General features: G+C 31.1%; 1 protein-coding gene across 1 annotated transcript in view; it reads left to right on the top strand.

Moving 5' to 3' along the window:
* Positions 1-26,133, top strand: part of LOC126889466 (FAS-associated factor 1) — a 185,847-nt gene that overhangs the window by 63,685 nt on the left and 96,029 nt on the right. Inside the window, exons 4-5 of the mRNA XM_050657784.1 lie at positions 8,139-8,319; positions 25,255-25,467. Coding sequence (XP_050513741.1) covers positions 8,139-8,319; positions 25,255-25,467 — 394 coding nt within the window. The remainder of the gene's footprint in view (positions 1-8,138; positions 8,320-25,254; positions 25,468-26,133) is intronic.

The following is a 26,133-nucleotide window of genomic DNA, read 5'->3' as shown; positions in this document are numbered from 1 at the left end:
AATCATTCCAAACAGAAAAGGTCTTTAGTGATTTTTCTCTTAAGTTAATAGTTTTTGTTATAAAAGCGATTGAAAATTGCGAAATCGACCATTTTTAACCCTAAATCGGACATTTATCTAAAAATTTCAAAGTTGTGTAAACATTGATTGATGAAATCCCAAAGAGTTTTTTGCAATACAATATCGGAAACCCCTTTGTTTTTTAATTGCTAATCAAGCGGACGCGACACTGTAGTATAAGTGAGGACGTTTGAGTTGGCATAAATTCATTATCTCGAGAATGGACAAATTTCAAGAGCAATCCTCAGACGGGTCGATTTTTATTTTTAAATTAGGACTTATATATAATACTAGTGACGTCATCCATCTGAGCGTGATGACGTAATCGATGATTTTTTTAAATGAGAGTAGGGGTTGTGTGATAGCTCATTTGAAAGTTTATTTAATTCTCTATTCACTAATATAAACATTAACATAATTATTTATACAGGGTGTACAAAAAATTTTTTTTTATTAAATTAACTTTGAATAAATTTGACAAATAGAAGAAAAAAATTTTTTGTACACCCTGTATAAATAATTATGTTAATGTTTATATTACTGAATAGAGAATTAAATAACCTTTCAAATGAGCTATCACACAACCCCTACTCTTATTTAAAAAAAGCATCGATTACGTCATCACGCCCAGATCGATGACGTCACTAGTATTAATGATTCAAAAAATCTAAGAAAAATTTGTTCGATGCAAAAAGAATAATTTTAGGAAAAACCCCTAATCTTTCCCCTCCCCTGGCAAGGTCTTATGCTCTTCAGAATCGCCTGTCATTGTACACATTTCTTCTAAATGACTTACTCAAACACATACTTAAATTTAAACCTTACAGGAGAAAGTTTATTTTACCCCCTAAATTTGCACTTTTCGATTCACCTGGTAGATACACGTGCACCGCTGAGGCCTGCCAGGTCATGGTTTTTAGCCTTGGTGTGCTATGAATTATCACTAGACAAATTTCTAGCCTTACAGGACGACCGTTAGTCGGAGGGTTCACTAGCTCTTAGACTATAACTCTGATGCACTGAGGCTGAAAAACATTTGAGTCGATTGCATTCACGGGAAAACTTTTATAGAACTATTCGGCAGCAAATATGTCTTGGAGATTTTTTGTCTGGAATTTTTTGTGGGGATATTTTGTCCAAAAAAAATTGTGGGTATTTTTTTGTCCGCGGATTTCTTGTCCAGGAATAATTTGTGGGGATTATTTGTGCTAGCTTCAGGTGGTAGCGCCTGTAGTCGAACCTCTTTTGAGTAATTCAAACTTCTTTCTTCAAGCTTCACAGCTTCAAGCTTCACAGTGAAACAGTTCACTTGTTTATTTCACTTTCAAATATTATGGGTACAGCAGTATCAAAATGTGAAGAGCCGTTATTTCTGGGAAAATGAAACGCTACAGTATATAAGGTAATGAGTTATCCGCGCCATTTTACTAATGTAAAGATACACATATACCGGGTGTACCAATAAGAATGGCTCTAGGCCATATCTCAGGAACCGTTTATAGTATAGCTTTGAGAAAAAAATATTTATAACAAAAGTTGCCTCGGGAAAAGCCTGGAAAATATTTTCATAATTGTAGGTCCATTGCTAGAGGGAGTAATTGAATATCAAAAATTAAAAAATCATAATTTTACAAAATTTACCTAATGAAAGGGCACTGGAAATCCAATCATCGTATTCTTCATAAAATTCTGCGCATTTTTTTTTTGCATATTCATTCATAAAACTGAAAAGCAGAAATTAAAAAGTTCTCTTAAAAAATACTAAATTTAAACGATTTTGGAAAGAAATTATGTAAAAATGGTAAATGAATTTGATAAACTAATCGAGGAAATATTCAAAATTAAAAGTGAACTGAAAAACGCAATACAGGCAAGTGAATTAAGGATACTACTAAACATAGAAAACTTGAACGAAAAGATAAAAAATTTAGAAAAGGAAAATTCACAATTAAAAGAGAAAGTTGAGTATTTAGAAAGAGGCCAAATTAAAAATAATTTATTAATTTTTGGTATTGAAAACTCCGAAAACTTGGAAGTAAGCAAATTTTGCAATAAATTAAGTCAACTTTTAAAAATTACATTGAGTGTTAATGGTATAAATAATTTCTATTGCTTAAAAAACGTCCGGAATAAACCACTTAAATTAAATCTAATATCATACCTTAAAAAGAAAGAAATTCTCAATAATTGTTTTCAATTAAAAGGCACAAAAATTTATGTTGTAAATGATCTAACTTACAACCAGAGAGAGGAACAAAAAACGCTAAAAGAACATTTAAACTATTATCGAGAAAAAGGAACTGCAGCATACATTAAAGGAAATAGACTTTACGTTGATGGTACAAGCTATACCACTGATAACTTAAAACCACTTAACACAACTGCGCAGCAAACCATCAGTGAACCATTGACATCAAATTCCACCAAGCAACAAGAACCATTAAAAAACCGAAACAATCAACATAGCAACAAAGAAGAAGGTGAAACTGATGAAAGTGAAAGGAAAGAACATATTATTATCTCTAGTAAATCTATAACTTCTTCTAGATCTTCTATATCTTCTTCTTCACAAGCCACTCTGAAAAACAACACAGTTCCTAATAGACTACAAATTAATAATAGGCAAACTAATGTTAACAAGTTTAAACAAAGAACAAGATTACAGAATAAAAAATAAATACAAAATAAATAAATAAATACTATAAAATATTTAAAAGTGAAAATCATTTATCTTGTTTTTGTTTTCACAAAATTTGTTAACATTTATTTATCAAATATTTATGTTCTTTATACCAACATTTTTTTAACATTTTAATAGCTTTTAAATTTTTTATTTTTTATTTAACTATTGAAATCAAATTCAATTTACTAAAAAATATATGGATGCATTTATTCAAGAATATGAAGTAGTTGATAAAAAATCATGCATACCAGAATCAATGACAAACTTTAATACTTTAATTAATAATTTATTACAACCTCTTAATATTATGCATATGAATATAAGAAGTTGTCAAAAAAATTTTGATGCTTTTGTAATTTTTCTATCTGAATGTAAAACAAATTTTGATCTTATAATTTTAACGGAAACTTTTAAGCAAAATGATTTGGATTTATTTCAAATTGAAGGTTATACATTAATATACAATTCAGGTACATTTAATAAAAACGATGGAGTAATGATTTATATAAAAAAGTATATTAACCATAAATACAAAATAGTAGATATAACAGTAACAAAACTAGTTGAGTTAGAAATTTTAATTAACAACAAGAAGATAATTTTAACAGCTCTGTACAGGTCACCAAGTACTTGTCCAATAACATTTAATAATAATTTAATGAGTTACTTAAATAATATCAATAAATCCGATATTCATATTTTTGTAGGTGATATAAACATTAATCTTTTAGACTGTAATGAAGAATTCGTGGAAGAGTATAAAAGTATCATGAGTGAGTATGGATTTATATCATATATAAACGAATATACACGTCCCGCAAGTAAAACTTGTCTGGATCATTTATTTGTCAAATGTTCTTTAAATTTTGAGAATAATATTACATCTTATATTTTTAGATACCATGATATAACTGATCATTCACCTATAGCACTCAGTATTAATAATTTTAACAACACAAATATAAATGGCATGCAATCAAAAATGTTTAAATATTTTATCAATTACGAAAAACTAAAATTAGATTTAGAAAAGAAAATTGGTTTTTAGTTTACTCTGAAACACATGTTAATAAGAGCATGGAATGTTTCATTAAAAAACTACAAAATTATATAAACATTAATACTAAGAAAATAAAAATTAAACACAAAGAAAGATACAAAAAACCATGGATAACACCATCGTTACTTAGATTAATAAATGAAAAAAATAATTTATACAAATCATTAAAAACTCATCCCGATAATAAAAATTTACAGAACAGGTACAAAGTAAGTAAAAATAATTTATCAAAATGTATTCAACAAGCAAAAAAAACTTATGCAGAAGGGTTAATAAATACTAACAAAAATATGTCTAAAAATTTATGGAGATGCATAAATAAACTATGTGGAAAAACAGTTTCAAAAACAAACATAAAACTGATAAAAACACAAAATAATGAAATACTAACTAACAAAACAGACATATCAAATGAATTTGTTGACTACTATACCGATTTAGGAAAACGATATGCAGAAATGATCCCTGAACCAACTGAATTTCGAGAAAACATACTGGAAATAAAAAATAGTATGTACCTGTCTCAAACAACTGAAAATGAAATTAAAGAAATTATAAAATATTTAAAAAATAAAAAGTCACCAGGGCACGACAATATTAGATCTGAAACTTTAAAAGAAATAACAAAACAGATTTCAAATCCCTTAACATGCATAATAAATTCATGTCTTAATTTAGGTATTTTTCCAGATATATTAAAAATTTGAACTATTAAACCACTATTCAAATCTGGCGAAGAAATATATTGTCAAAATTATAGGCCTATAACACTGATCTCAAATATAGGCAAAATATTTGAAAAAATAATTAAAATAAGAGTTACAAATTTTTTAAAAAAATTTAATATACTATCTGAATGTCAATATGGGTTTCAAGAGGGAAAATCAACGGAAGATGCAATCTGTGATCTAACAGCTAACATCTACAAAGCTCTTGATAATGCAAAACCATCTCTTTGTATATTTGTAGATTTAGCAAAGGCATTTGATACGGTTTCACATAAAATACTGCTGAATAAACTTCAAAAATATGGTATAAGAGGACTTGCATATAACATCCTAGAAAGTTATCTGCTAAATAGACAACAACATGTTTCTATAGATGGAGAAATCGGTAAAGGAAGAATTATATCTTACGGAGTACCACAGGGAACAGTCTTGGGGCCAATTCTCTTCAATATTTATATTAATGATCTATTTAGACTGAATAGCACAGGTAAGATAATAAGTTTTGCAGATGACACAGCTATTTTCTATGATGCAAATACATGGAATAACTTAAAACAAAAAGCTGAAACAGATTTTGCTACAATTCAAAAGTGGTTTCAGTTTAATAAACTTACCTTAAATGTAGAAAAAACAAAATATATGCCATTTACATCATATGTTAATAACCTTCCAAATCTTGGCCCGTTAAAAATTGATGCAAAAAATGAAATTCCACATACATACGAAATTAAATATCTAGGTATAATAATTGATAAGCATTTACGATGGAACACCCAAGCAAATAATATAGTAAATAAATTAAGAGGACTCTTATCAAGATTTAAATTTTTAAAACAATTTTTAGGAATAACTCTTTTACGAATTATTTATTATGCACTTATACAATCTCAACTCACATATGGTCTTTTAGGATGGGGTGGAATACGCAATAATTACTTACATTCTATAAATATTATTCAGAAATGGATAATTATAATTATATACGGGAAAAATTTAAGATATTCTAGTGAGCTGTTATATAACGAAAGTAAATTTTTAACTGTACGTAAATTATTCTGCTATAAAGCCCTTATACATATACATGAAAAAAAGATAATATTAAATTTTAACAGTCATGCCCATCAAACTAGATATATAAAACATAATGCAATTCTACCAAAATGTAATAAATCCATCCTCCAAAGATATGTTGGTTACATAGGGCCCAAATTGTACAATTTACTACCGGATAATTTAAAACAATTTAAAAATTATAAAAAACATAGGTATAAATATGAAATTAAACAATGGATTGGGAGCAAATCAACAAAATTTTGCGAAGAACTTATTAATGGACAATTCTAATAAATAAACTTAAGTATGAAATAAATATCGAAAATAAAGTTTACATCTATAGAGATTTTTATTATCAACTGCAACATTCCTTGAATTGATGGACACATTTATATCACAAATTACATATAGTAAAATTAGTATATTTTTATTTTTTTCTTATTTAATGTTAGAGTTTTTAGTATTTTTATAAATTCCCATATAACTGTATACATTTATACAATTGTTAAATATTTTTTGTTTTTGTTTATATTGTAAGTTAATATATTATATTTTTAAGTCTCACGCACAAGGGGTGCTACTTTTGTATGTATATTAATAATATATATACAAGGTAGCTCAGCTTCAGTGAGTTATTTATGTTTATTTAGGTAGTACTCATTATGCTTTTTATTTTTTTGTAAATCTTTATTGTTATTCCTAAATAAATATTATTATAAAATATTTGATTTCACATGTTTAAGTCTACCTTTGCAAATAAGAGGTGGGGGTGAATGGGAACCTTCTTATGAAAAAATGTCTGTAAGCCCGGTTCTGCTGAAAAAAAAATGGCTGTAAGCCCGGTTCTCTTTTTCGATAATGTAAGTGTCTTATTTTCGAAATAGCTTAATAAGTAATATGCAAGCTAGAAGGCGGTATTTAATTATTTTCGGAAATCTAGTTTTCTTTGCAAAATATTAAATACAATACATAAATGTATTACAAAATTAGACCAAATTAGCAACATAATACCGAAAACCGCATGTCGATACCTTTTTTCTATCTCGAGATATCTTAAGAAATGTGTAAATTTTAAACATAACTGTTACTGTCGCCGGTAAACGAGGTTAAGGAAAAGTAGTGTGCTATGGAAGAAACAAATAAACATTTTCCAGATGTTAACGTATTTAAAACAACAATAAGACAAACAACACTATAAAATATAACAAAGAAATAAAAGCAACTACTTACTTAGTCTTAGAGACTGCCTAAATGTTCAAATTGTTGCCCATCATTTTCGATGCAAGCATTTACTCTTTCAAGGGTAGATTGAATAGCAACATATTTAACTGTTTTATTAGACTTTTATTTATGGGGACGGATTAAAGACCTTGTTTTTGCCGCTAGACCCACTACTCGAGAAAACATTATCTAGTAGAGAATACGAAACGCCATTCAAAGCATTGCGAAAGCAGAAATTGAGGTTCAATCTACTTTTGAAAAAGTAAATGCTTGCATCGAAAATGATGGGCAACAATTTAAACATTTAGATCGTCACTAAGTAAGTAGTTGCTTTTATTTCTTTGTTATATTTTATAATGTTGCTTTAATTAATTATATACGTTTACATCTGGAAAATGTTTCTTTGTTTTTTCCATAGCACACTACTTTTTCTTAACTTGGTTTACCGGTGACATTAACAGTTGCTTAAAATGTACACGCTTCTTAAGATATCTCGAGATAGAAAAAAGGTATCGACATGCGGTTTTCGGTATTATGTTGCTAATCTAGTCTAATTTTGTAATACAGGATTAAAAATGCATACTTGTATTTAATATTCTCCAAAGAAAACTAGATTTCCGAAAATAATTAAATAACGCCTCCTAGCTTGCATATTAGGTTTGTTCGTAGTACGATCCAATCGATCAGCAACCGTTGCCAACCATCAGACGCATGCGCAGTTAACAGTTAGCGCTGCGCAGTTAACAGTTCGAGTTCGTAGACTACGAACGCGCTTGCGTCTGACGGTTGGCAACGGTTGCTGATCGTTCTACGAACAAACCTATTACTTATTAGACTATTTCGAAAAGAAGACACTTACATTGATGAAAAAGAGCTGTTTTCAACAAGACCAAGTATGCAAAATTCGATTCAGCAGAACCTGACTTACAGCCATTTTTTCATAAGAAGGTTCCCACTCATCCCCACCTCTTATTTGTAAAGGTAGACTTAAACTTGTGAAATCAAATATGCGCAGAATTTTATGAAGAATGCGATGATTGGATTTCCAGTGCCCTATTATTAGGCAAATTTTGTAAAATTTTGATTTTTTAATTTTTGATATTCAATAATTACTCCCTCTAGCGGTGGACCTACAATTATGAAAATAATTTCCAAGCTTTTCCCGAGGCAACTTTTGTTATAAATATTTTTTTCTCAAAGCTGTACTATAAACGGTTCCTGAGATATGGCCGAGAACCATTCTTATTGGGACACCCGGTACATATATCGTGAATTAGAATTTACATACCTATATTTTCAATGTATAATTTATAATTTTGTTTTTGATTTTTAGATGATCTGAAACTAAAGTTGCACAGAGAAGTGAAAGTAAATCCTTGCAGACAGCTTCTTTCCAGTTGGGCTCGATTAGCACAGTATGAAGATACTCCGTTTTCGAAGCTCATGTTACCAGGTGACAATTCGCTTCATTTAACAGTAAAACCAAGCGATGGAGCTTTCACCTCAGACGAAGAGTAAGTTACAATATTCATATAAAAACTTTGGTTTTAAAAATAGCTATACTTTGTTTGCAACTGACAGCTCATTATAAATCCAAAATTTCACTAATGTGCAAACCGCAAGTAAAGTTGTCAAACTGAAATCACTCAAAATAATACCCTCACAGGTATGAAAATCATGGGTCAGAATCAATGGAGAATCAAAAAGAGACATATTTATATGGTCCGTACAATATAGATACCGTTGCACGTCATCCGCGTCATAGCACGTGACGTCACATGATACCAACAGGAAATATATGTGGTAGGTCTGTTCCTTTTTAGAATCGTTTAACCGAGTACACTGGAATTACAGCCACTAGACAAATTTTATTTTATACGCGTAGAAATAATATTGGAAGATTTCTATTAATGTAAATTTAAAGAAACATACCCTAATTTGATTCATTTAATTTGTATAAGTGGAATATCAAGCGTTTTTATAAAGCACACTTGTTCGGATTACACTCTAACTGCGATCGAACAAAGGTGACATTTTGGCATAAATTCATAACATTTATTTGACAGTTGCGGTGATGACCCTTCAGATTCGTTTTTATTCTTTACTATAAGTATTGGTTTTATTATATTTATTGTTTTTATTATTTACTTTATCGTAAAGGCGGTCCACATCAATAAAAATTTATGTTGTACCGGCTGTCCCAATAAGAATGGCTCTCGGACATATCTCAGGAAATAGTTTTCTATTCAGAAATCTTGTTTATAGTACAGCTTTGAGAAAAAAATATTTATAACAAAAGTTGTCTCGGGAAAAGCTTGGAAATTATTTTCATAATTGTAGGTCCACCGCTAGAGGGCGTAATTGAATATCAAAAATTAAAATATCAAAATTTTACAAAATGTGCCTAATGAAAGGGCACTGGAATGCAATCATCGTATTCTTTGTAAAATTCTGCACATATTTGATTTCACAAGTTTAAGTCTACCTTTGCAAATAGAGGTGGGGGTGAGTGGGAACCTTCTTATGAAAAAATGGCTGTAAGTCCGGTTCTGCTACATCGAATTTTGCATACTTGGTCTTGTTGAAAACAGCTCTTTTTCGTCAATGTAACTGTCTTATTTTCGAAATAGCCTAGTAAGTAATATGCAAGCTAGGAGGCGTTATTTAATTATTTTCGGAAATCTAGTTTTCTGTGGAGAATATTAAATACAAGTATGCATTTTTAATCCTTTATTATAAAATTAGACCAAATTAGCAACATAATACCGAAAAGCGCATGTCGATACCTTTTTTCTATCTCGAGATATCTTAAGAAACGTGTAAATTTTAAACAACTGTTAATGTCACCCGTAAACCAAGTTAAGGAAAAGTAGTGTGCTATGGAAAAACAAAGAAACATTTTCCAGATGTAAACGTATATAATTAAAACAACAATAAGACAAACAAAATTATAAAATATAACAAAGAAATAAAAGCAACTACTTACTTAGTGACGACCTAAATGTTCAAATTGTTGCCCATCATTTTCGATGCAAATATTTACTCTTTCAAGAGTAGATTGAACATCAGCCTCAATTGCTGCTTTCGCAATGCTTTGAATGGCGTTTCGTATTCTCTAGATTCTAGATCAAGATCATGTTTTCTCGAGTAGGGGGTCTAGCGGTAAAAACAAGATATTTAATCCGTCCCCATAAATAAAAGTCTAAAACAGTTAAATATGTCGCTGTTCAATCTACTCTTGAAAGAGTAAATGCTTGGCATCGAAAATGATGGGCAACAATTTGAACTTTTAGGCAGTCACTAAGACTAAGTAAGTAGTTGCTTTTATTTCTTTGTTATATTTTATAGTGTCGTTTGTCTTATTGTTGTTTTCATTAATTATATACGTTTACATCTGGAAAATGTTTATTTGCTTTTTCCATAGCACACTACTTTTCCTTAACCTTGTTTACCGGTGACAGTATCAGTTATGTTTAGAGTTTACACATTTTTTAAGATATCTCGAGATAGCAAAGAGGTATCGACTTACGGTTTTCAGTATTATGTTGCTAATTTGGTCTAAGTTTTTAATACAGGATTAAAAATGCATACTTGTATTTAATATTTTCCAAAGAAAACTAGATTTCTGAAAATAATTAAATAACGCCTCTTAGCTTGCATATTACTTATTAGGCTATTTCGAAGATAAGACCCTTACATTGACGAAAAAGAGCTGTTTTCAACATGACCAAGTATGCAAAATTCGATTTAGCAGAACCGGAATTACAGCCATTTTTTCATAAGAAGGTTCCCACTCACCCCCACCTCTTATTTGCAAAGGTCGACTTAAACTTGTAAAATCAAATATGCGCAGAATTTTATGAAGAATACGATGATTAGATTTCCAGTGCCGTTTCATTAGGTAAATTTTGTAAAATTTTGATTTTTAAATTTTTGATATTCAATTACGCCCTCTAGCGGTGGACCTACAATTATTAAAATAATTTCCGGGCTTTTCCCCAGGCAACTTTTGTTATAAATATTTTTTCTCAAAGCTGTACTATAAACGGTTCCTGAGATATGGCCAAGAGCCATTCTTATTGGGACACACGGTACGTTGTATTTGACACAAATTTGCTCGTGTGCGTTAAAATTTTTGTTGATGTGGACTGTGCGCCGCATGGATAAACGCAAAAATATTTACGTCGTAAAAATACTTTACTAGATTTAATATTTTTTCTGTATTTTAAAATACAACACACCCACAAATTTTTATTGCTGTGGATCCGTCATTAGATTATAACTTAATTATTGTTTTCTATTTCTAATGTTTTTATTTATTTACATTGAATCTATTAATTTGTTTTGTTGTATAATCCAGTTCCACAATAATTATGTGATATATTTGATTTAAAATGAATTCAAGAATTTTTTGTAATTGGGCAACAATGTCAACTTAATGACATCTCTGACGTAGATAATGACGTGCAACGGTATCTATGTTGTACGGACTGTACGTTAAATAAAATTAATGTTAAAGCGGATACAGCGTATTGATATTTAACATTTAAGCAATGTGCACAAATTAAAACACTGATTTATTTAAAAATTATGGATTTCTACCTCTTTCTTTTCTTCTGTGTCAGATTCCTTGTCAGGCCCGATTGGAATAATTATAGATTGACAAAGTTCTTCAGTGCTATTATCAACAGTTCAAAATGGGTAGAGTACCTCTAGGAATAATTAAAACGATCGAAAATATCTACCAGAACAACACAATAAAAGTAAAAGTAGATGAAGAACTAACTGACCCAATTGAAGCTGGCAATGGGATAAGACAGGGAGATTCCCTGAGTCCTCTGTTGTTCAACCTGATCATGGACGAAATAATAAAAAAAAGTAAGAACAAAAAAAGGATTCCAAATGGGAGAAAAACAACTTAAAATAATCTGCTATGCAGACGACGCAATACTAATCTCTCAAAGTGAAGATGATTTATAACGTATGCTGCACGAATTTAATATAACCGCTAGAAAATTTAACATGTTAATTTCCCCAAAAAATACTAAATGCATGGTTATAACAGCAGATCTAATAAGGTGTAAATTAGAGCTGAAGGGTCAAATAATAGAACAAGTCATGGAGTTTAAATATCTAGGCATCACACTATGCAGCTACGGAAAGCTCGAAACAGAAGTGGAAGATCAGGTGAATAAAGCAAACAGAGCCGCAGGTTGCCTGAATGAAACAATATGTAGAAATAAAAACATCGGGAAAGAAGTGAAAGGCAGAATTTACAAAACAGTCATCAAACCAATAATGACATACGCGGCAGAAACACGACCTGATACAGAAAGGACAAAAAGAATGCTGGAAACAGCAGAGATGAAAACATTGCGAAAAATCGATGGTAAGACGCTGTGGGATAGAGCTAGAAGTGCAGATATACGAAGGAGATGCAAGATGGACAACATTAATAACTGGGTGAAAAGCAGAAGACTAGAATGGAACGACCACATAAGCCGAATGACAATAAATAGAGTAGTAAGGACGGCGAGAGACGGTTCCCCAATAGGAAGACGATCAGTGGGAAGACCACGAAAAAGATGGAATGACAACTTACTGGAGGCATATTGAAAAACAGACAGAGTAATGTCTATATAAAAAGAAGAAGAAGAAGAACAGTTCAAAATCTTTCCAAGGTCCCAATCACAAGTCCAAGTATTCTAAAGGAAAATAAGCCACACTTTAACTAAAAAAATGAGTTTATTAACGTTTCGAACTTCCAAATCGGATGCCGTTGTCAAAATACAAAATATTAATAAATTAAACAAAAATGTTGCTTAGTAAAAAATTAAATTTAATATTTATTAATAAATAATTTAATGAAATCATTTATAAAATAAAATAATTTTTTTAGTTAAATTGTGGCTTATTCCCCATTTAGAATAGTTGATTAAAAATGCCACAAGGAAATAGATTCAAAACAGCACAAGTCCGAGGTCCCAATTGACGTGTTCTCGGGCAAACTGAAGTCTAGCTTGTTTCTGACGTTTGTCCAAATTGGGCCGTGTGTTAACTCCTCTGGGAGTCAAAGTGCAGCCTTAAGCCTTCTCCTAACTATCCACTGAGTGACGGTTATACCTTGAACATTCCTCAAGGATTATTGAAGCTCAAATTCTGTCATGTGCCGATTCCACAAGACACACAGGACAATAAATCTATCATCCTTCTCTGTCATTACACGTCACCGACCCGAATCTGATCGTCGACTGTAGCAACCGGTCTCCTGGTGTCGACGGTAAGCCCTTGAGACTGCAGACTGCATTATAAGGAGGTGACGGACGACAGTCCTTTGACTATATCCCTCTCGTAATAGGGATGTTCACAAAAAATTTAATAGTCATTTTAAACATGTAAAACGATTAAGAAACACCCTAGGAATAATTGTCTAAAATATTAAGAAAATTAAAAAAGCCTGTCTAGGAAAAAACTTTATTCGAAATCTAGCATTATTTTAAATTTCGAGAAAACGCTTCTGACGTCACTAGTCGTATACTCCAGCGTGCACATTGTCCACTGTGGTGTTATTCTTTAGGAACCTAACACCTGCTTGACGTTAGTTCCAGGTCATTTTATTTTGTATTTTGTTCTCCTAATAGTTTTATCAGAGCTAACGTAGAGTTTTATGGTGAATTTGTTTAGTTTAAAGTGGATAGATTGTTTCTAAGGACATATATTTTGGGTGGTACAAATAAATAAATAAAATGAAAGGTTTTAAAATAGCTGATTCACTTAACCACCTACTGTACATGTAACAATGATGGTGTCCGATTTCTTGTCATCTTGTAAAGAAATAAATCAACCACAGAGTAGTGGAATGTTTATTTTAATAAGGTACTAAGGTACAGGGGTGAAAAAAAGAGAAAATTGAGTGTGATTTTTAATTTCAACTATTTCATTCAAATGAAAGTTTTTGTTTATTCTAACGGACTTTCAGCCCTCAGTAATAATGTAATCTTTAATTCTGCGTTCAAATTGTTCAAAAATATTTATTAGTTTTCTCAGGATTCGAAAAAATGAATGCATTTAAATAGCATTTGCCCCAGATTTTGCCCTACTAATTTAAATGATGTCTAGTTTATAGGGTCTGTCGGTAATAAATTACTTTATTACTATGTTATGGCCACCAAGTCTTTTAAACCTCCAGACAAATTGAACGATCATAAACTAGGTACCTACTTTTTATTTTTGTAAAAAATGTTCTTGCTAACCCATTTCCTTGCCTGGATATTTAGAAACAGATACCTACACTCGCGATCATAAAAAGCGGGTCACTCGATGAGTTACTCAAGTTAGATGTCTTGAATTTTCTAAACCTGTTGTTCGATTTGAGTGACTTTTTTAGTATGTTATAGCCTTATTCTTTAACAATATCGCCATAATAATATTGTTGCTAGACAGGTAAATTGTCATTGTATACCGGGTGTAACAATCATACTGTGTTTATTCCTCAAAGTTTGAAACACCCCGTGGAATGTTTTAGCATAGATAAAATATTGAAATTAAAACTCGATTGTAGCCTTAGGCTTTCTTAACATTTTCTTTTTTGCTTTATTTGTTTATGTTGGATAATAAAAAAGTTAGGCACCTTAACAACTAACCATGTTCTTCATCAATCCAGGGTGTTTCTAAATAAGTGCGACAAACTTTAAGGGGCAATTGTGCATGAAAAAATAATGACCGTTTGCTTTATAAACGTATGACCGCAAATTATTCGGTTTGAGATACGGGATGTTGAATTTCTTACAAACTGACGATTTATTTATTGCTCTAAAACCGGCTGAGATATGCAAATGAAATTTGGTAGGTGTTAAGAGGTAGTTATGGCGCATTTTTTGACATACAACTAAGAATTTTATATTCACCATTGGCGTGCATACGGGATGTATCTAAAATGTTTATACCCGTATGCACGCCAATGGTGAATATAGAATTATTAATTGTATGTCAAAAAATCCACAATAACTGCCTCTTAAAACCTACCAAATTTCATTTGCATATCTCTATTGGTTTTAGGGCAATAAATAAATCATCAGTTTGTAAGAAAAATTTCAACACCCCGTATCTCAGAAACGAAGCATTTGCGGACATATGTTTATAAGGCAAACTGTCATTATTTTTTCATACAGAATTACCCCTTAAAGTTTGTCGCACTTATTTAGAAGCACCCTGTATTGATGAAGAACATGGCTAGTTATTAACGTGCGTAACTTTTTTATTATCCAACATAAACAAATAAATCAACAAAGAAAATGTTAAGAGAGCCTAAGGCTACAATTGAGTTTTAATTTCAATATTTTATCTATGCTAAAAGATTCCACAGGGTGTTCCGAAGGTTTAGGAATAAACACAGTATGATTGTTACACCCGGTATACAATGACAATTTACCGGTCTAGCAACAATATTATTATAGCGATATTGCTAAAGAATAAGGCTATAACATACTAAAAAAGTCACTCAAATCGGACAACAGGTTTAGAAAATTCGAGTGACCCGCTTTTTATGATCGCGAGTGTATTTAGAAGTCCAAAATATCACAGAATTGGGTAAAAATGAGTACTTAATTTAAAAACTCATTTATGTATTTAACACAAGATCCATAACTTACAGTAAAGAAGTGATCTTCGCGAGAGAAAAGCTTGGTTTTTATTGATACATAAGTACTTCTTTTTTTTTTCGTTTCTTTTTACGATTTAAATTAGCTGGAACTGTAATAAAAATATTGTCAGAATTGTTTTTAGATGTATTTACACACCAAGGAACAAAACACCACTTATTTGGTTTCATTTTTACTAATTAAATACGTAAAGAACTGCACACATTCAAATACACTTCGTAAATAAGTATACAAAACGTAGTCGTCGATCAAAGACGATACGACTGCTGACGTCACAGACCGTAGCCTCGCTACAGGGTACCGTTTTTCTAGTCTCCAAGAAAATCAACATTATAAACTCATTTATCTTAAAAAATATACATTTTTAAACAGTTTTATGATTGCTACGGTTTTATATACCTTATAATCTATTGAATTTAACTATATTTAAAAATTAGTGAACATCCCTATTATAAAATTACCTGGACCGCCTTCACTTGCGAAGTATCCATTTTGTAAAATATTCACTCACTGCACTTCTAAGTATACACACAGGTCAGCCTCTAAAAAGCGACTGAGACGACCGATGGCAAATTCATAAAGATCTAAATTGCGTAGAAAATGTCCGTTACTTGCTGCATTCCCTATCTATGCCATACAGAAGAAGACAAATTTTACAACACGTTTAGACCAGGGCGGATCTGTGAAAAAACCTCTATCTTTGGATGTAATCAGATTTTTACTAATGCATTCGGATTTTTACTGATAAAGTTAGGTGACAACTTCAATAATTATATTTGACTTATGCTCCTTCTCAAATATGCCCGGAACATTAATAAAAAAATTAAAATATTTAAAAATTTCGAAAAACATCGATTTTTGTTCTACTTTCTTTGCTTATAACTTTAAAACGATTCATTTTGGAACAAAGTTGTAGCCAAATAAAATAAAGATAATTGAATTTTGTATAATATACGACTGGTTAAAAATTATTACCCTTTCTGCAAAATAGTAATAAATACAAAATAAGGGGACAAAATAAGCCTGTTTTTATTCAATGTTTTTCAACCACTTTGGTTGCACTTAGAACCTTCGTAATTCGCTAGAGACTGCTTATAACATACTTAAACCCTCCACCAGATTTCATTAAAAGTTCAAATTTTTTAAAAACTTTCTGAACAAAAAGTAGACCATTTAGAAGTTTGCTAATTTTTTTTACATATAAACAGGCGCTCTACCTATCTAATAAACTTTACAGAATTTAAATCGGATTATTTAAGCAGCCTCAGCAATGTTTTAAAGTTGTAAACAATTTATTGGCTTATAAACAAATAGAATATCTCCGTTACTATTTAGTCCAGAAAGCCACTGCGCATCCGCTAGGAAAAATATTCTAATTCGGATTTTTTGCACAATCTTACTCAAAAAGGACTCCTTTTAACAAATTTGCATGTTGCCAGGACCAAAAGGTGGTCAAAAATTTTTTAAACGTTTTTTTTTGTTTTTTTCCTAAAACTATTTTTTTCGCATGGAAAAAAGTTTTTTTAGGTTTTTTGGATCATTCCAAACCGAAAAGGTCTTTAGTAACTTTTCTCTAAAAATGATAGTTTTTGACATATAAGCGATTAAAAATTGAAAAATTGCGAAATCGGCCATTTTTAACCCTCGAAAACTATGTGAAAAACTGAAAATTTTAATGTTGCCAAGGTAGGTAGATATTCTTTAATCATCTATTGATGAAATCCCGAAGAGTTTTTTGCAATACAATATTCAAAACTCCTTTGTTTTTTAATTGCTAATCAAGCGTGCGCGACACTATTTTCCACCGACAGTATGGTGCAAATGAAAGGAATAAATTAGTTATTTCGTAAACCGGTGACTTTAAGGAAAAATCCCGAAACAGGTCGATTTTTATTTTTAAGTTATGATATTGTGGCATATATGGTATACTAGTGACGTCATCCATCTGGACGTGATGACGTAATCGATGATTTTTTTAAACGAGAATAGGGGTCGTGTGCTAGCTCATTTGAAAGGTTCTTCAATTCTCTATTCAGTAATATAAACATTTACATAATTATTTATACAGGGTGTCCAAAAAATTTTTATTAAATTAAATTATTTGACAAAAAAAGAAGTAGGACACCCTGTATAAATAATTATGTAAATGTTTACATTACTGAATAGAGAATTGAAGAACCTTTCAAATGAGCTACCACACGACCCCTATTCTCATTTAAAAAAATCATCGATTACGTCATCACGCCCCGACGGATGACGTCACTAGTATACCATATATGCCACAATATCATAACTTAAAAATAAAAATCGACCTGTTTCGGGATTTTTCCTTAAAGTCGCCGGTTTACGAAATAACTAATTTATTCCTTTCATTTGCACCATACTGACGGTGGAAAATGGTGTCGCGCACGCTTGATTAGCAATTAAAAAACAAAGGTGTTTTGAATATTGCATTGCAAAAAACTCTTCGGGATTTCATCAATCGATGTTTAAAGAATATCTACCTACCTTGTCAACATTAAAATTTTCAGTTTTTGACATAGTTTTCGAGGGTTAAAAATGTCCGATTTCGCAATTTTTCAATTTTTAATCGCTTATATGTCAAAAACTATCATTTTTAGAGAAGAGTCACTAAAGACCTTTTCTGTTTGGAATGATCCAAAAAACCTAAAAAAACTTTCTTCCATGCAAAAAAAATAAGTTTAGGAAAAAAACAAAAAAAAACGTTTAAAAAATTTTTGACCATCTTTTGGTCCTGGCAACATGCAAATTTGTTAAAAGGAGTCCTTTTTGAGTAAGATTGTGCAAAAAATCCGAATTAGAATATTTTTCCTAGCGGATGCGCAGTGGCTTTCTGGACTAATTATATTAAATTAAATACACAAAACGAAACAAGAAAATACTCGGTACGACGCTTATTTTAAAAGTAAAAAAGTTGAGTTGTGAGGACTAGTTTCTGAGATACAGCCGATTAAAATAAGCGTTGTACCGAATATTTTCTAGTTCCGTTTTGTGAATTTAATTTAATATAATAGTAATGGAGATATTCTATTTGTATATAAGCCAAAAAATTGTTAAACTTTAAAACATTGCTGAGGCTGCTTAGACCATCTGATTTTAATTCTGTAAAGTTTATTAGATAGTTAGAGTGTCTGTTTATATGTAAAAAAATTAACTAAGTTCTAAATGGTCTACTTTTTGTTCAGAAAGTTTTTAAAAAATTTGAACTTTAAAAAAAATTAGATTGAAAATTGATTATGCAAAATCTATTAGGTCGATTTTAATGAAATTTAGTGGACGGTTTAAGTATGGATAAGCATTTTCTAAACGAATTACGAAAGTTCTAAGTGCAACCAAAGTGGTTGAAAAACATTGAACAAAACAGGCTTATTTTGCCCCCTTGTTTTGTATTTATTGCTATTTTGCAAAAAGGGTAATAATTTAAGACATTTTTAACCAGTCGTATATTATACAAAATTCAATTAGCTTTATTTTTATTTCATTTCAACTTTGTTCCAAAATGAATCGTTTTAAAGTTATAAGCAAAGAAAGTAGAAAAAAATCGATGATATTCGAAATTTTTAAATATTTTAATTTTTTTATTAATGTTCCGGGCATATTTGAGAAGGAGCATAAGTCGATTATAATTACTGAAGTTCTCACTATCTGCAAAAATCCGAATTCCACCTCTCACATCCACTTAAAAACAGATCTGCCCTGGTCTAGTTGCCAATGTGCATAGAACAATTATTTTTTGGAAGTTCTATAATACAGTGATGAGCGCGCTAATAACCCACAAAATAGCTCAAAAGATGGAAAATGTATTAAGTTGTGAGATAAAAAGAAATGAAACTACTGGAGGTGGGATTTTATCGGTATTAACTTATAATTTACATTACCATTATGGATAGTTTCCACCTTTATACCTTTAAATGTCAGCTAGTTAACTTCGGTCATAATTTTAATTCTACGTATGACGTTCCTTCAAACCAGTGATGTGGGAGGGAGGGGATGCGGCATATGGAGAAGTAGATGGGCTCGGTTTCACTCGCAAAAACGCTCCATCCAATATGGCGGAACAACTCTTTGGTAGTATATTCTGCTCTATATAAAATATATAATTATAAAATTATATTACATTACATAAATATATAAATAATTAATAATTTTAATAACTAATTAATAACATATTCCATATATAACGTATAAAAACCTGCCCGTCGCCATATTGGATGTAGCACAAAAGTGTCAAATCAAGTGGTCCCATTTCTTCTTCTTCTTAACGTGCCCTATCAAGTCCCCTTGACGTTGGCGATTAACATGGCGAAACTGTCTCTGTCTCGAGCTATTCTAAATAGGTGTTCTGCTTTCTTTATTCCTGTCCACTCTCGGATATTCTTCAACCAAGAGGCCTGCTTTTTACCAATTCCTCTGCGTCCTTCGATTTTACCCATCATAATAAGTTGAAGAATATTATACCGGTCTCCCCTTACTACGTGTCCAAAATAGGCCATCTTTCTATATTTGATGTTATCAAGCAGCTCGCGGGTAGCATTTGCTCTCTTAAGGACTGCCACATTTGTCAGCATAGCCGTCCATGGTATTTTCAGAATACGTCTGTGAAGCCACATTTCAAAGGCCTCCAAACGGTTAATGGTGGATATTTTTAATGTCCATGCTTCGACACCATACAAGAGGACTGACCAAATTAGCATTTAATCATGCGCTTTCGAAGTTGAAGTTGCAAGGTATCATTACAGAAGAATGACCTCATTTTTAAAAATGTCGTGCGGGCTATCTCGATTCTACATTTTATCTCTTTATCTGGATCTAGTTGTTCAGTAATATGGCAACCAAGATATTTAAAACTGGGTACTCTTTGAATTATATGACCATCAACATATAACCGTGAATCTTGATGGGCCAAACGGCTAAATACCATGTATTTTATTTTTGAACAGTTTATATTTAGGCCAAACTCTCTTCCCACTGTGTCAATGGCATTTAAAAGGTGTTGTAATCCATTCATATCATCACTTAAAATAACTGTATCGTCTGCATATCTGATTGTATTTATCAGAATTCCATTAACCTTCACACCCCATTCCAAATTATGCAGCGCTTCCTTAAATATTCTATCTGAATACAAATTGAACAACAGTGGGACAGTATACAACCCTGTCTGACACCTCTTTGTATTTTGCATATTTCTGTTGATTTTCCATTTATGCAAGCTGTCGCTGTTTGACGCCAGTATAATTTTTTTATGATTCGTACATCTTGACTATCAACTCCTTTATCCTTTAATATTTTAATTAATTTGTGATGTTGTACTCGATCAAAGGCCTTCTCATAGTCAATAAATACAGCAAAGATGTCTTTCCTTTGATCTCGGCATTTCTGCAATAACACATTTAGTGCAAAGAGTGCGTCCCGGGTTCCCAGTCCATTTCTGAAGCCAAATTGTGTTTCATCCTGGTCTTCTTCACATTTATCTCTGATTCTACTGTGGATGATACGTAGAAAGATTTTCAAGGTGTGGCTCATAAGGCTTATCATTCTATAGTCGCTACAGTTTTTCGGACGTTGTTTTGGACGTTTTGGTAGGGTTATGAATTCGGACTTTAACCAATCTTCAGGGATATCACCAGTCGAATAAACATCATTGAAGTGAAGTGTCCCATTTAGTAAATACAAAATCATCCCTTATGTCGTATCCCCTCTCTCCCACATCACTGCTTCAAACTAAGTTTTATCAGGTTATGTATGTCTTCTACTTCTTTGGTTTATCTATATGGTAAGTATATCTATTATAGCCTAATAAAATAAAAAAAAGTCAAAATATAAATTCGTACAGGTTAAAACAAATTTTATATCAAAGTTCAGGTGGGTACAAAAGATATTTTCAAGAAAGTATCCAAATCATACAAGGGGATCATTGTTTAAATAATTAAAAAGGGGTCATTTTTGCAAAAAAAAATACTTTTTTAACTGCTGAGGTAATTCACTTATTAATGAAGGTCTATGGGATTTTTTTTCTACAAAAGTTGAAAGGTAAATCTTTCACATAAGACTTACTAAATTAAATTTGACCCCCTATTTATTTAAATAATTGTATATAAATCTTTAAAATCAAATTTGCAAAAAAATATTTTTAGCGTTTTAAATAAGCACTATAAAATATCTTATTTTACAGACTAAGTTGCGCTATGCTGCCAGTATTAAGCAAAAAAAATTGGTCGAAAAATATTTAATATTTTTTGAGATATTGAATTTGTTTATTAAATGTTGCTATATTTTCAATTGCAAAAACGCGGTTGTTGCCAATTCACCTGCTTAAGATCTCATTATTTTTATGTATATTTTCAATAAATGTATTGATAAATTCAAATTTCAATTAAACTCCCCCCAAAATGGCATTTGAAAATTATTCAAATTTGTTTATAATTTGTTTTTTAATAACGTCGCGGGGATTAAGTATTTTGAAATGCCGTTTCGATAATTGGATTCCTGGGAATTTTTTACTAATTAACAACATTTTTTTGTCGTTTTTCTTCTTCTTTTTTTTCTTGGAGTTATATTACTACGGGCCCTTTTAGGGTTAAATTTTATTAAGAATGTCGAATCTCTAAGTAGTAGATTCTAGACCTAAAAAGATTAAGATTTAACTAAAATCTCTTAAATAAAATGTGGCTACTTACTGAGTTACAGGGTGTTTTATTTAAAAATTTAAAAATTATTGTTACCAAGTACTTTAAAACTATTTGACGTATCCTTATCATACTTGGCAGAAAGTGTGGCTATTATACACCCTACTAAATTGTTATTAATAAACGTTTCTAGCTAGTGCCAGAGGCGTACGATAGGGGTAGTGAATGATTGACCCTTCCCAAATTCTACGCCATTGAGTGAATTACTATTTTAGCGAAATTTTTCGATTCTCCAATACTTTGTATGTAAATAACTTTATTAGTATCGATAAAGTCATCAGTTTGAGAGATATTGGAAGTTTAAAATGAATGAATCAAGATAACTATGCTGTTTCATTTTTAACGTCCAATATCTCGAAAACTAATGACTTAATCGTTACCAGTAAAGAGTATATTATTTACATAGAAGGTATTGGAGAATCGAAAAATTTCGCTAAAATAGTAATTCACTCAGTGGCGTAGAATTTGGGAAGGGTCAACCATTAACTATCCCCTGTCGTACGCCTCTGGTAGTAGCTAGAAACTTTTATATATCACATTTTAGTAGACTGTATACGGAATGGGACGTTTCGATGCCGCCGGTTCATCGCCAGTCCATTTCATCGCCGTCATATCTCGCATTTCCTAGAATTCCTAATTAATACTAAAAATAACTAATAATTGTAACTGTCGAAAATTCGGAAATATATCAGATAGCGATTAATTGACTGGCGATGAATCGGCCGGCATCGGCATCGAACTGGCGGCATCGAAACGGCGGCGATGAAACGTCCTAGACCCACTGTATAGTACCCGCACTTTCTGCAAAGTATGATAAGGATGCGTCAAATAGTTTGAAAGTACTTGGTAAAAATAATTTTTAAATAAAACACCCTGTAACTCAGTAAGTAGCCACATTTTATTTAAGTAATTTTAGACCAATCTTAATATTTTTAGGTCTAGAATCTACAACTTAGAGATTCGACATTATTAATGAAACTTAACCCTAAAAGGGTCCGTAGTAATATAACTCCAAGAAAAAAAAAGAAGAGGAAAAAAAGACAAAAAAATTTCTTAATTAGTGAAAAATTCCCAGGAACCCAATTATCGAAACGGCATTTTAAAATATTTAATCCCCGCGACGTTATTAAAAAAACAAATTATAAACAAATTTGAATAATTTTCAAATGCCATTTTAGGGAGAGGTTTAATTGAAGTTTGAATTTATCAATACATTTATCGAAAATATACATAAAAATAAAAATAATAAGATTTAATACAGGTGAATATTTCTTTGGCAACAACCGCGTTTTTGAAATTGAAAATAGAGTAACATTTAATAAACAAATTCTATATCTCAAAAAATATTAAATATTTTTGGACCAATTTTTTTTCATTAATACTGATAACATAGCCCAACTTCTCCTGTAAAATAAGACATTTTATAGTGCTTATTTAAAACGCTAAAAATATTTTTTTGCAAATTTGTTTTTAAAGTTTTATTTATAATTATTTAAATAAATAGGGGGTCAAATTTAATTTAGTAAGCCTTTTGTGAAATATTTACCCTGTAACTTTACAGAAAACAATCCTATATACCTTGATTAGTAATTGAATGACCTCAGCAGTTAAAAAAGTTTTTTTTTTTTGAAAAAATGACCCCTTTTTAATTATGTAAACAATGATCCCCTTGTATGATTTTAATACTTTCTTGAAAATATCTTTTGTACCCACCTAAACTTTGATATAAAATTTGTTTCAACCTGTACGAATTTACATTTTGATTTACATGTAGTGTAATTTCATAATAATTCATAATTCTTATGATATTCTCGGCTTAAGCCTAAGATCTGTTGGTGCAACCAGGCATTAATCATCTACAATTTATAGTTAATAACTCAATAATTTCAAATTTTAATATTTATTTATTGCAAAAAAGTCACAAATGTGGGATTTGAAACAACCTGCGACAATTCTGTAGTGGCATGAGTGAATGCGAGACGTCTAAAATCATGGTAGAAATTAAGTTAATTTTATAATAAGAAGTTACTACCAATTAAACTGTTTTTATTTTGCTTTATTTTCTTCAATTGATTTTTACTTTATGCGAAATCAAAAAATTTAATGCCATGTTAACGTCATACGTAGTTATGAGGAAAGGAAAATATTGAAAATGAATGGATAAAATAATAAATAATTTGAACAATATGTCAAGAATTACATACGACTAGATAATTCAAATCTGGGTAAAATAACAATACAATATTTTGTAATAATAACAGTCTGTAATCATCTGGGTTCTTCACTTCACCTAACCGAGGCCACATTACGCAATCTTGTAATGATCTTCTTCTTCCTTTATTGGGTTATATCCCTCGGGATAATTCGCCCAGCTTACACCAGGGAAATCTTGTAATGATCGACAGTTGTCCCTGTGTTAGAAAGGTTTTTGCCTTTGTTGTATTTGTCCCATGACAATTCAAAACTGCCAATTAACTAAAGAACGAGAAGAAGAAGTAGAAGCAGATTGTGTAATGGTCGGCAGTTATCCCTGTACGAGAAAATTTTTTGCCTTTGTTGTATTTGTCCGATATCAACTCTAAATTGTAGGTGAATAAGAAATTATTCCTTTATTCCAAGACGATGGACTAGCCAAATACCCATGCAGGTAGAGGCCAATAAACAAAAGAAGAAGAAGACATACATAACTTATTAAAACTAGGTTTGAAAGAACGCCATACGTAGAATTATGAGCGAAGTTAACTAATTGACGTTTAAAGGTATAAAGGTGGAAACTATCCATAATATAAATGTGGATGTGGAAAATTATAAGTTAATACCGATAAAATCCCACCTCCACTAGTTGTATTTCTTTTTATCTCACAACTTAATACAGTTTCTATCTTTTGAGCTATTTTGCCGGTTATTAGCGCTGTTAGACCATATTTTTTGCTTTAGTTGTTTTAATTCAAAGAACACAATATGAAATTACTAAGCATACACTACAATTCATCGACTGAGTCGATTTTTTTGCTCTCAAGTGTATATACTTAAATCTAAAGTTCTTATAATAAAAAATAACCTTATTTTTGTTTTTCAGAAATGCCGTATCTGAAAAATTAAGAGGTACTTACACTCTAAACGTAAAATATGAGAATAAGACATTTAATTTAAAATATCAAGGAACAAAAACTATTTTGGAAGTAAAAGGTGACGTTTACACGTTAACGAATATACATGTGCGTAATCAAGTATGGAGTGGGTGGCCTCCTAATATAGACGACAATACAGTACTCGCACTCAGTGGAATAAAGTAAGTAAAATGTAAAGTCCCGCTGCAAATTACACTGTGCGTCAGAGAAAACGGGCAGCCCACACAATTGGTCATTTTTGATGTCTTGAATTTCCTAAACCTGTTGTATCAGTAATATGACCCGTATGCGCGCTAATGTTGTATATAAAATTCTTAATTGCATGTCCAAAAATGCGCAATAATTATCTCTTAAAACCTACCAAATTGCATTTGCATATATCAACCGGTTTTAGAGCAATAAATAAATCGTCAGTTTGTAAGAAACAATTCAACATCCCGTATCTCGGAAACGAAGCATTTGCGGACATATGTTTATAAAGCAAACGGTCATTAATTTTTCATGCAGAATTTCTCCCTAAAGTTTGTCGCACTTATTTAGAAACACCCTGTACTGATGAAGAACATGTACTCCAGGGAAATAAGCTAGAAATAGACCATGTTCGGGACGCTCAAAGATCCAGGTACCTGAATACTTTTTTAGTTATTGTAGACCTATAGGAAGAAAACCTACCTGTTTCCTGCCTAGAGTTCGCGTCCGTTTTTCAAAAGCTAAACAGTTGACATAAAACTACAAAATTTAATTTTTTAGACCATTGAAAAACCTTCAAAATGCCGATTTTTGAAAGATAAAAAGTTAATTTGTTTGCTACGCAAACTGCAAAATAA

The sequence above is a fragment of the Diabrotica virgifera genome, chromosome 8 (genome assembly GCF_917563875.1).
Source record: "Diabrotica virgifera virgifera chromosome 8, PGI_DIABVI_V3a".
Lineage (NCBI taxonomy): Eukaryota > Metazoa > Arthropoda > Insecta > Coleoptera > Chrysomelidae > Diabrotica > Diabrotica virgifera.
Note: the sequence above shows the minus strand (reverse complement) of the source record. Positions and strands in the feature narration are given on the sequence as shown.